Below are 12,223 nucleotides of genomic sequence, written 5' to 3'. Positions count from 1 at the left end.
AGTTGTTCTAAAACTGGCTGGCTAAAATATGCAGTGTCGGGGCAGATATTTACAGCACTAGTGTGTAGCATGGAAGAAAATAAAAGACAGACATGACAGGGAGGGACAGAGAAGGAAAGATGTGCAGTGGCACATTACACTAATGGACATTACTGTGGTGCCCATGGGCTTAGGGCGGATTAGAGTTTACCACGTCACTAAGAACCCTGACACACACACACACACTCACACAAACTTGAATCAACAACAGATACACACGACAGGGTTATCTGCTATACCTTGTTTATATCCATTACAAGGCCCCTGTACATGTGTGTATAAAATGGATGACTGTTATCATCCATGTTATCAACATTAAAAAATTCTACATATACGATTATGTGTGGTTTATTAAATAGAAATAAATTATTTTCCCCCTAAAATAATGCTTTGGGATTGAATATGTCATTTATTCAGCTCCCTACCTGCACTTACTATAAAAGTTATTTGCTTCTGGACCGGTAATACAAACTTTGTACAAGCGTTGGAGAGTGTATTTTTAGACCAAGAGCTCCCTCTGCTGGTATTATCCGCCCATATACTGAATTTTCTTGTTCTAGCTGGGCAGTGATGTTAAAGGGCCACTCCACCAATTTTACACAAACTAATATGTTGGTAATATTAATAATAAGGTGAGAGCCAGGTCCAGTTCAGGATGTTTCCTTTACCTTGATCGTCACAAAATGATAGTTGCACCAAATAAATTTACTTTGAAGAAGCCCCAAACTCCTTTTTTTTTTACAGATATCTTTGTGGCAATAGGATGTAATGGATGTTCAATTACTTGGCTCTCATAAACAATTACAGATGTCTGAAATGTGTTGGGAAGGGTTCTAAAGAAATGTCAGAGCAGAATAAAAAAAAAGTATGTCAGTTAATGTGAAGGCCTGTTTGACGGCAACTCACGATCAGTGCTTTTTAAACATACTAATACAGAGCACAGAATAGTGTTGTTGCAGTAAAGATAGTGACTTTCAGTGTTATTCCTTCACAGATTGTATTGTTTATTCATGTAAAAGCACATTTATTGTCCTTCTGTTGAATTGAGTTAACGACACGTAGATATACTGAGCAAATAAATATGAAAAATTAATTCATATTAAATTAGACAACAAATATTTAAAATTATTTTCATGAATATATATAATTTATATTTTAAAAAACGGTCGAACCGAAGTTGTACGTGGTCAATGAACAGACCTATCAGCAGCTTTGACGTAGAAACCCTCGGCTATCTCCGTCAGTCACGTGACCCTGATCCTCGTCATCTTCGTGTTTATCCGTCCACTGTCTCTTCAGCGCGGTTAGCAGCAGCACCACTGTGGTACCATGTTCCGAGCCGTGTTCCGACTGTCAGCCACTGGAGCCCGGAGTCTGGCTCGGTCACGACCCTGCTACTCAGGTAGGACTGTCCGCTTTACGCCTGCCGGGAATTTGAGTTAAATAACGCTACTCTCTGTAATAGAGATGACCACAATGAGCTTCCCCGGCTAGCTGCCTAGCTTAGCCACTACCGTTTGTGTGTGTGTGTGTGTGGCTAAAAGCTAGCTCTGGGTGACATTGACTTATTTTTATGCGTAGTCAACCTTGTGGTCTTAAACTGAATATTTTCAATAATTTCCACCATTCATAGAGTGTTTTCAATAAAGAGGCGCGAAATGAATCCTAGTAAAAAATGTCACGACCTTGTGATGACCCTCCTCAGTTAGTTGAAGAGTGTCAGTGGCCGCAGTTTATACGCAGCTGATATCAACACGTTGTGATGTCTAACTCAGCTCTTTCACTGTGTATACGGCTACATATTTAAAATGTGCACACCATTTACTGTCGAAGTCTCAGTTAACGTCGTTAGTGAACTGTTATTATGTTCCTCCAGGTGAGCTGTCCTTAACTCAACCCGTAGTCAGTCGCTGCTGGATATGGACAGCTGTGCAGACTGCGTTACAGCTGTTTCAATCCACTCTTACTTCAGATTATAACTTGTGTGTCTATTTTTTATTTTTAAAATATGAGTTGAATAAGATGCATTTGATAGTGTCAGTGTGATATGATGGGTAGATGACGTAGAAATGAACTTGGATATGGTGCACAGAAAGAAACCCCATGATAACAGCCTGTGTGTGTGTGTGTGTGTGTGTGTGTTAGGACATTACTTTTGTGTCAGATAAATTATGTTTGAAATAAGCAATACTTTACAAATCTGTTTTTTTCTTTTTCTGGGTTTTATATTTAAATGTCAAGTTATTGAATTGGATGTATGGTAGAAGTCACATGACTACTGTTTCGGTATTTACAGAAACTGAAACCAACCTCATAAACGCCTTTAATAAAGCTGTATCTTCTTCACAGACCCACAGCACCAACCACTATGATGAAGGCAGTGTAGCTGCTGTAACTTAACGGGCTAAATCACCGCTATTGTGCATTTCCAAAAGACAGTCTCTGTTCCATATTTAGCACATGCGTTGGCTCCACTTTGTGATTAAGCTTTGAAGGATTAACTGTACAGTGTGCACTTTTCACAGTGTCATTGTGGTACTCTGTGTCTGCGGTATTGTAGTTTCCTTTTAGGACGTTTTGTAGACTGTTGTCGACTACGCTGACAGACGTACACATTAATGTGTATAATATGAATATAGCATTCAATATGTTGTTATTGCTGCTTGTTATCTTGATTATTTACTGTTTAGTTTGGATACATTTTGGATTAAACATTTTTACACATCGATTTAAGTGTTGATCCTTGACTTTTTTAATACCCACAGAAATGTGACGGACGTGCGAAAATAGTATTGAAGGTTCGCACAGAATGCCTGGCAAAGTCATAATTTTGCTTTCTTGTTAAATGAGATGTTTATTCATTTAAACCAAAACGTGGCCAATTTTAGATATGCAGGCTTCTTGTATTGCTGCCTGTGTTTGGCTTTAAAAACAAACAAAAAACGGGGTTATAGAATGCAATTAATTTATGTCTATATTATTATGTTCTTGTATTTTTATATAAGTCCAAGTTCTTAAAATGTATTGTATTGTCTCTAATATTTAAGAACTTCACAGAAATCTCTGTCTGCCTCATGTTTTCCAGCTCCATTAGCCACTAGATGTTACTCCCATGGCAAGGTGGAGACAGACGAGGAGTTTGATGCCCGTTGGGTCACCTACTTCAGCAAGCCTGACATTGATGCCTGGGAACTGAGGAAAGGTGACTGTTGACCATTTCTGCTTTTCATATTCGGATGATGTTTCCACAGCCCTTTGTTTCTGTGTGTTATGGTTTTAGATGGGGTTAATTTGAATATCATGCCAGTCTAACAGGGTTCCCGCAGGGTCTTAAAAAGTCTTAAAAGCATTGAATTTATGAATTTGGAAATAATACCTTAAAAAGACTTGAATTTTGATATCTGGGTCTTAAATTTTGTGCTGTATGTAACTTCTCCGTATCGCATTTTAATTTGTCAACCACTATTATTTTGATCAATAAGTTATATCAGACGTATGCTAAAGGGTAACATTTGGCCCATTCTATTTCTAATTCCATGCTGTCCAGCAGTGGTGGTGCTTGGGTGTAATTTTCACTGAAAGAGAGATATATATATATATATATATAATATATAGTATATTATATATATATATATATTATATATATATATATATATACTATAATATATATATATATATATATATATACCCATCAACTGTCCATCAAATATTGCCTTTTCTCTGGTTTTCTCTTACAGTTTGTATTTGCTCTTCTTCTTCTGTTGACTCATAAGGCTTTTCCATTCATTTTAACCTACAGGCATGAACACCCTAATTGGGTACGACCTGGTACCCGAGGCCAAGATCCTGGATTCCGCACTAAGGGCTTGCCGGAGACTGAATGACCTGGCCAGCGCCATCCGCATCCTTGAAGCCGTTAAGGTGAGCAACCGTCCCTTCATAGATTCACTTAGGGTCTGAACTTTGTTTTAGTGGGGAGTGTGACTCCCGACAGAACCAAAAGCTTGAACAGTTAACTAGTGCAGAGACAAATCATAAACGTCCACATTTTAAGTTCAAATTGTCACGTTACATGTGTAGAAATACACAATATTACATTTAACACATATATTTATAGTTAAACAAATTAAATAAAAACAGAATGCAACACTCCTAATAGCAAGTTAATCACTAGATTATAATCATTACTTAACTGCTGGCTGCCTATCAGAATGTTTCTCATTTGTTGTGTTTTGCAGGACAAAGCAGGCCCCCACAAAGACATCTATCCCTACCTGATCCAAGAGCTAAAGCCCACCCTGTCAGAACTGGGCATCTCAACACCGGAAGAGCTGGGCATTGACAAGTTATAGACTGTCAAGGTGAGACCGCACTGTGCCATCTTATTGCATGTTACTTGATGTGGCATCAAAAAGAGCCTACTTTATGAATGCAAAGTAGATCCTGAATTATATTGCACATTACTTGCTTGCAGCTAAAAAGATGTGTTTTTCCCTCTTTCCTCAGGTCATTTGATGCATAAAGAGAAGAACTCTCCTGATTCTCACCTGTCAAATATGTCTATATTGTTGATTAAATCCATGCTGTCCTGTTGTGTACAAAATGGTGGACCTAATAAAGAAAACCAATAATTCAAGGATGTGTGTCAGGTGTGTTTGTTTCTATAATGACATTTTTACTGCGACATTTTGACTCACCATAGCAGGAAAAGCACAGATGTCAATATTAGGATATTAAGGCCTTCCCTGCTAACATAGGTCCGCTCACTGGCATAACTTACTGGGCTACTTTAATAGAATGAAGCCAACAATCAATCTTCATCTGGATCCTCCTAGCGCTCCTTAATTCATTTGCAAGAATCCACCAGCCCTGACCAAAAACAACCAACTAGAGCCAAGAAAGATGGAAATATGCTTGAGGCTTAAAGATAGTTGATTATTGAGTCTGATTCCCAGCATCAATATTTGACATGGAAACGAGACTCAATAAACTCTCTTTCTTGGCTCTGGCTGGTTGGTTTTTGTTCAGGCCCAGAGGATTGTTGCAAATACCATTAGGAGCACTAGGATGAGACAGAGGAACCACATCTTTTCACAGATTATCTGTCTCATTTAATGCTGTCAGGAAATAGTGGAAATTAAAGGAAAACAAAGACAAAAAGTGATGTACCTACTGCAGCCTTAAGCACAACCAAATAGTACAAGAGTGTTTGATCTGTGTAGCCTCTGGGCATCATTAGTGTGTAAAAACCTTTTCCAGTTGATTTCAGTAGTAGACTTGAGGTAAATGAAGACGGCCTTCACAAAGCAACAACCACAGATTTTCTTCTCTCATCCACCAGATGGCGTCATTAAACAGGAAGCAGTTGAAGCATTATTACCACATATACCCTACTATGGAAAATATTAGCAGGGGACAGTCTTCGTAATGTTTAATTATTATTTTCATTTGCTACCAAGTATAACGTGTTTTAAAAGGAAGTCACATTTGATCGTTACTTTTGTCACAATAGTGAGGTGAAACTGAGAAAATTCTGCTGCACAAAACCAAACATCGTAGTTGAATAATCGTACTTCTCTGATAGCACATATCAATGGATGCATCATAACACATAACTTTTACTAAGCACAAAACGCAAGGGGGTTTTATTTTGAAGGGTTTTCCCCCCGGAAGTAGTGTAAACCCTGTCACTGATAGCACAATAGCATAGCTAGCCGACAGAAGTGCCTGTGCTCCCTGCTTCTGAGGGAAACTACAAAGTCCTGCGCCGGTGGGACACCTGTCATCATGGCTGTGTTGGGCTTTAAATTGTGACAACTGACGACAAGATGATGAACGACATCATGGAGGAGCCAGAGAAGGACACCCTGCTGGAAGCACAGCCGGAAACTCAAGCTCTGTCGGTAATGTCAGCTACAGCTAGTGCGGCTAACGCTAGCTGCTTCATAGAAAGTGGAGGGCCAGCTGTTGTTGAGATGATTGACAGCTGTTCTGATGAGACATGATATAAAAGCAAGGTCGACAGGGTACTCTTTAAGTCGTTAGGGACTGCTCAGTTTGACTGTAATGACATGGCATCATTGATGGTGTGTAATTGTAAAATCTCTTCCTGTAAAACGAAGGGGCTGCTGGGAAAGTTTTCGACATCTAATGTTGGTGAATTCTGGGATTTACCAGACAGCAGAGTTGAGCTCATACTACAAGAGATAAACCAATAAAATGTTATACATACATACAGGTTGACTGAGTGGTTTTAAAGACGTTTGAAACCCCCTTAAAACTCTACTGTCTTGTTATTTAGCTATCACAGCTTGTCCTTTAGTTATCATATTACCATTCCTGAACATGAAATACCGATTATCCCTCACTTCTGCAACGCCAGGGGCCCAGTAGTGGAACAAGACCTAAGACCACTGATGGAGGAATCAGGCCTGTGGAGAAAAGAGGACCTTACATCATGTCCAGAGCTCCAGCAATCCACCTCAAACTACGTAAGCATTTTCTTGACCCAACATAACCAGTGACATAAACAGATCACTTCTCTGCGTGTTTGTGGGTCATGAGTTTTCTCCTGACTGTTGTTTTTATGAGTTCAGCTGTGGTTCATACTGACGGCTGAAGAGGGGTGAAAGAGCAGTTAGCCACACAGTCACGTGACATTGATGAGCTAAGGCGCTCGCAGTCTGTTCATATAGAAAGCAGTCCACATAGTCAGCTATTCCTAATGTAGTTCAGTGCTTGCATCCATCACATCTAAGATACTATGTTATGTATATCAGAACATTCTGCTCGAGTCTAAGCTGTAAATGTATCGGCAACAAGAACATCTACAGAAAAGACATTCCTATGTGAAGCCAGGCAAATGTCATGCATATGGAGGATTTAAAGAGATGATGTTGGGTTTCATGCACGGTAAATCTGGCAATCTGTCATGTGACATTGGTGAGACGCATTGCAAAAGACGCATGACATGTTTCACAAACTCTTTTGGTCTCTGGTGCACACTCAGTACTATAATAGGAAAGGGAAATGAAACAGTCTGAGTTTATCCAGTTGATTTCTGAAACCTCTTCGACTTTTGTCATCTAATCATTTCTGTTGAACCCAACCTGAACAAATGTACACACAATATTTGATTTAATCGGAGAACATAAGTGGTCAGGTGATGGTTATCCCTGATCATAATACATTAGTTAGAATTTATCTAATTTTATCATAGAACTCTTGTACTTGCAGAAAAAATAACATCTTAAAATGATGCATATTTTGTTTTTTCTGTGGTATAGAAGTAATGTATTTTATCAACTCTCCAAAGCAAGGAAAGACCTCCTCAGTATCCTCCATGGTGTAGGAGGACTGCTTTAACCTGTTAATATTCCTAATAACAGGCTAATGACAGGACCAGCATGCGAAAACACGTAGAAAAAGCTTTTACGTTCTGTTTTAAAATAACAACAATCTTTAAATGTATTGATTAGACTTGAACTCCTAGTAAAGAAATTTTCAGCTCAGGTCTTCAGCTACAGACAAGTACTCTTTCAAGATATGTTGTTATTAGCTCAATACATTTCTAATGCGACCTTTGCTTTGATCACCATCCAGTCAGGCCTATCCGACACAAACACGTCTCTTCTTATTCGCAGAGAAACACAGGGAGATGGCGAGGAAAGCACTGAAGAAGAAAGCCCTCTCACCAGGACCTCCAGTGATGCATCAGCCCAGACAAGGAGTTAAGAGGTACGGAGGAAGAGGAGGCTGTTTTTTTTGTTGATGTCAGCATGAGATGTTTGTTCTGAGCAGTATTTACAGTTTATGGCTTCCCTTTTAGGACGGTGAAGTATAACAAGGGCTACGCTGCTTTGAGTCAGCATGCCGAGGACAGTTTGGTTGCTCTGGACTCAGACAGGTAAGGTTACAGCAGGTATACAGGTGATGGTGTTGTTGAATACTTTATGCAATAAGGAAAGTTATGACAAGCGATTACTCTTTTTATGTGTTTACGTTTATGCAGCTATAATATCATATCACTTAGACATTTACCAGTTCCAGTTAGAATTTGGGAGTCTTTAGAGCTCGGTTGTTCCTAAATATATTTCAGGTTGACACATTTAAATTGTTTCACTCAAAATGACAAAACCCTTTCCTCCTTTCAGTGATGAAGAGATCGATTTTGAGCAGTATTCCTCAGGATACTCTTCAGCTGAGGTGAGTTAGCTCTACAGGACCTTCTTCAGATGCTCTGAGAATCACACTTACCGCCCAGTCTAACCTGGCTGCCCTTGTGTATATATCCAAAGATAATTTGGGTTATTATCAATTTTGTGACTTTGAGTAATCTGTCACTAATGCATCGGTTCGGCTTGTCAGGTGAACTTGCACTTCACCTCGCAAAACCTTCACAATGCAAATAGTTATTTAGTACCAGTCGAGTAAATAAAATATGTCTATGATTTAAACAAAAACAAAAAGGTCAATTATTTGATGTGTGATATTGTATATGTTTGTTGTTGTTTGTATGTATATGTTTTTGTGTTACGGTCTAAATGAATTACTTATTTGCATTTTCCAACTAAAGTAAATATGTAAGAGGTTAAAAGGAACTGGTTTCCATTTAGAACTGGAGCCAGAGATTATCTGTGTTTGCATGCATTCACATATGTTGTAGGAACAGTATCTACTGAGTGGCTGTCAGAGCAAAGGATATGCCTCTGGTTATTTCTTGATCTCAGATATGTAGCCAGGGTTGTTCACTCTACATTTTAACAGAGCTTAAGTCCAGTCTAACTTGTTTTCTCACATATTTAAGATAGATACATAGATACTCACTCGTTGTGTGTTTGTTCTGTTTTTAAATATAACATTGTCTTTTCACATTAGAAACTATTTTGGCAGCAAAGTAGAGTGTAACTGCCACAATTACACATGTAACATGTAATTTAGGACCATAAAGAAGATCATACTTTGTCCTCAGTATTTGACAAGGCAAAACTATTACAAATCTATATTTAGTTTGACAAGTTAGTTTCACAGCAACAAGCACAAGAAATCCTGGGGTATGAAAAGGTCCCTATGAACAGATTAACCAGAGTGAGTTGTCCACCAGGTTTAGCCATTTTACTGTGATAAGTGTGTGTGTTAGTGAGGTCCTCTTTGCTCTCCAGGTGCATCCTGATTTAAGCAGGCAGCTGCTTCAGGACGGCTACCGTCTGGATGAGATCCCCGATGACGAGGACCTGGACCTGATTCCGCCCAAAGCCCTGGGCTCCTCTGTGTGCTGCTGCTCCGAGAGCCCGTCTTGCTCCATGCAGTGATGTCAGTGCAGTGACTCGAACCTTTAAAAGGCTTGGCTCCAGCTCCTGTCCCTGACTTTAGTCACTGGTGCCTGAGGCCTTCTTTCTAACCCAGGACCACGGTTGTGCTGCCTGTGGACTTCCAGCTTTGAAGCCAAACTCCTCCTCCGTTTGTGCAGGACCGCGTGCACTGAGAGCGCTCGAACACACACAAAAACACGGAGGGACATAAGAACAAGCCTTATCCACTGTGACCCCAAAGCTTGACGTATTTTTTTATTTTTCTTCTTTTTATAGAACTACATCAAATGCTAATGATGACAGTGCTCCAAACGGAGTGGCAGAGTAATCATCTGGGATATGTCGTCGTTGACCCAATACAGAGCTGGTTACCTTCTTTTCCGCTCTGGTGAACAGGTCTACAGCCCTCTGAGCGTGACATGCACACACGTATGGTGTGTTTTAATGTTCTGGCACTGAGAGTTAGAATTTCCTAGTTATCCCTTCACCATTCCCTGACTACTGTTGCATTAACTGGCTATTCTTTAACTTCATCTGTTCTCAAATAACAGCTTCCATTTATGACACCTTATATGAAACCTATTCCAATATGACAACAATAACAACCAGTAGGATATATTTTTTATTATAAAGCAGAGCACTGAATTGAAAATGGATACACAGTATAGTGATTGAGTGAAACCACTTCATTTCTTTATGGCTTATGTGTAATGATAGTTATTTATGTTGCTGTCTCATAAGCCTGAAATTATGTGTAGAAGATGAGCCTGGCCCAGGATTATGTTCTACTGGTTCCATAGTTTTTGTGTTTGAGAGGACAGAGTTGTACAGGTACAAGTGGTCAACAGCTACATACCAAGAAAGACTCACTGATCCTCTGCCTGTAGGAGATATACTCGGAGAGAAAAGCATGATGAAAAGTTACAAAGCTACAAAGTTATGGACTGTTTGAAAGAGTAATACACCTGTTGTAACTGTTACACTGCTGCATATGGCACGAAATGTAAGCAGACACGTTACTTTAATGCTTCAATAGATGAACCAATGACATTCTTACAATCTCTGTATTGTAGAAATAAGATTCATTCCAGTAACCAGAAAAAAAAATAATATTATAGACTTAAAATCAAAATACATTCCCACATAAGTCATCTGAAGACATTTGTTTATGTGTTTAGATTGGCACATGTTTCTAATTTAAATTCTAAGTGTATTGATATGCTTTAGAAAACAATTTGGGATGGATAGGAAGAATTCAAAAATATATTTACATTCATTTCTTTGTTGTTTTACCAGGATGGATATGTAGCATTTTGGAATAGAACCCTGTCTAGGATCTGATAACTCATCTGTAACACTTCAGAGTGTTTTATTTATTTATTTACTATTATATTTGTTGGGGACACTAAACTAGTTGTAACAACAGGTTAAAAACAGTAAACCTGATTTACATATTTCAGTTTAAACTATGTTTGAATTGATTATTTTGTGTTATAAAGTGTCTTTTGTCTCCTACTCAACAGACACATGGATGTGCTGAAAATGGCAATCCTTAGTAATATATATATATATTTCTAGATTATTTTCTTTTCTTTTTCCACAAAAAATATATCAGTTCATTTATGTTACCGTCTGGGTCATATTTTACTATTAATTGATGGTGTTTATTTTGAAATTGTGCATTAACGAAATGTCCACCATCAGAGTAAGTGACAGTGATCACTTTCTCAGGAGATATGTGTGCGTGTGTGCAACTAGAAATGATTTGCTTTTCACATAATGTGTAAAAAACTAAAATTGCACAACTGTTTAAGTGCATAGAGGTTTCAAGTCAGGATAATTGTATGGCTGCTGTTTCACTTAACCTGCAGACCACACTGTTATTTCTCATGCTGTGATGTTGGTTGTTAAAAAAGGCGTAACTCTCGCTCATATATATGAATGGGATAGCAGACCACTTGACCACCATAAAGAAGTTGAGGACTGGAAAGAGTAGGAACCTTGATTTGTCCTTCACAGTCGGGATCAATTCACACATTCAAATTCAGGAAGCTGAATTTTCTTGAAACCTTTGCAATGGAAATGTTAAAAAATGTTACATTCTTTACACAAGTAATGTACAGTATCTCCTCACAGCAGTCTGTGGTTGTAATGTGGGTGATTTAGGAGTAAAAGCTGATTCTACTCTTTCACTAAGTGTGAGTCACTTGATACAAGTGTGAGGTAAATGCTTTAAATGTAACAGCTGAATTTAAGGTGTGTTGACCCCGGCCCTGGCTCTGCACGATGTTTTTATGTACACTAGTATTGCACTTAACACCAGTGGTCAGTAGCAAGTACACTTGACTCACCTGTACTATGCAACTATTGGGACAATCTGCTTGTTATACAACAATATAGTGTTACTGAGTGCTAGAGGCAATAACTTAATTATTTTATAATTGTAAACACTAGTCTTTTTTTATTTGATTGTACTGTTTATTGGTTTACATAACTAAATAAAAGTATTATCTATACTTTCATGTGTATGACTGATTATTATTATTATTAGGAACCATTTCCGGTAGTGCTTGTGTAAGGAGGTAGTATGTCAGTGGAGCTAATCGATTATGTAAATGGTTGTATGTATGTGGCTGATAAATAAAGGATTGTGAAGGCGGTGGTCGTTGATTCCACCAGGGGGCAGTGTGGAGCTGTGCTGCCTTCACTCATACTCACTGTAAGGTGCCTGTCATCTAAACATTGCATCATAATTACTGCTATAGCATTCAGATAAAGATGTGATACTGGGAATAGGGCATGTGTAACTAAAACATCAAGTATCTGGAATATTTAACTAGAGACCAGTCTAAAATATATATTTTTATATAAAT

The 12,223-nt window shown here is 38.5% G+C and overlaps 2 protein-coding genes across 2 annotated transcripts; both read left to right on the top strand.

The window, feature by feature from the left end:
* The first annotated feature begins 1,283 nt into the window (after nucleotides 1-1,283).
* Nucleotides 1,284-4,675, top strand: LOC118343326 (cytochrome c oxidase subunit 5A, mitochondrial-like). Its single transcript, XM_035682087.1, has 5 exons — nucleotides 1,284-1,441; nucleotides 3,125-3,241; nucleotides 3,839-3,960; nucleotides 4,278-4,400; nucleotides 4,546-4,675. The coding sequence occupies exons 1-4, from the start codon at nucleotides 1,369-1,371 to the stop codon at nucleotides 4,389-4,391; spliced, it is 426 nt and encodes a 141-aa protein (XP_035537980.1). The 5' UTR covers nucleotides 1,284-1,368; the 3' UTR covers nucleotides 4,392-4,400; nucleotides 4,546-4,675.
* A 1,046-nt stretch (nucleotides 4,676-5,721) lies between these two features.
* Nucleotides 5,722-11,860, top strand: fam219b (family with sequence similarity 219 member B). Its single transcript, XM_035652379.1, has 6 exons — nucleotides 5,722-5,942; nucleotides 6,422-6,530; nucleotides 7,683-7,776; nucleotides 7,868-7,945; nucleotides 8,193-8,244; nucleotides 9,201-11,860. The coding sequence occupies exons 1-6, from the start codon at nucleotides 5,868-5,870 to the stop codon at nucleotides 9,348-9,350; spliced, it is 558 nt and encodes a 185-aa protein (XP_035508272.1). The 5' UTR covers nucleotides 5,722-5,867; the 3' UTR covers nucleotides 9,351-11,860.
* Nucleotides 11,861-12,223: the final 363 nt, after the last annotated feature.

This window comes from Morone saxatilis, unplaced genomic scaffold (assembly GCF_004916995.1).
Source record: "Morone saxatilis isolate NCDOM2014 unplaced genomic scaffold, NCSU_SB_2.0 Contig11, whole genome shotgun sequence".
Taxonomy (NCBI): Eukaryota; Metazoa; Chordata; class Actinopteri; family Moronidae; genus Morone; species Morone saxatilis.
The sequence above is the reverse complement of the archived record's forward strand: the minus strand, read 5'-3'. Positions and strand labels throughout refer to the sequence as shown.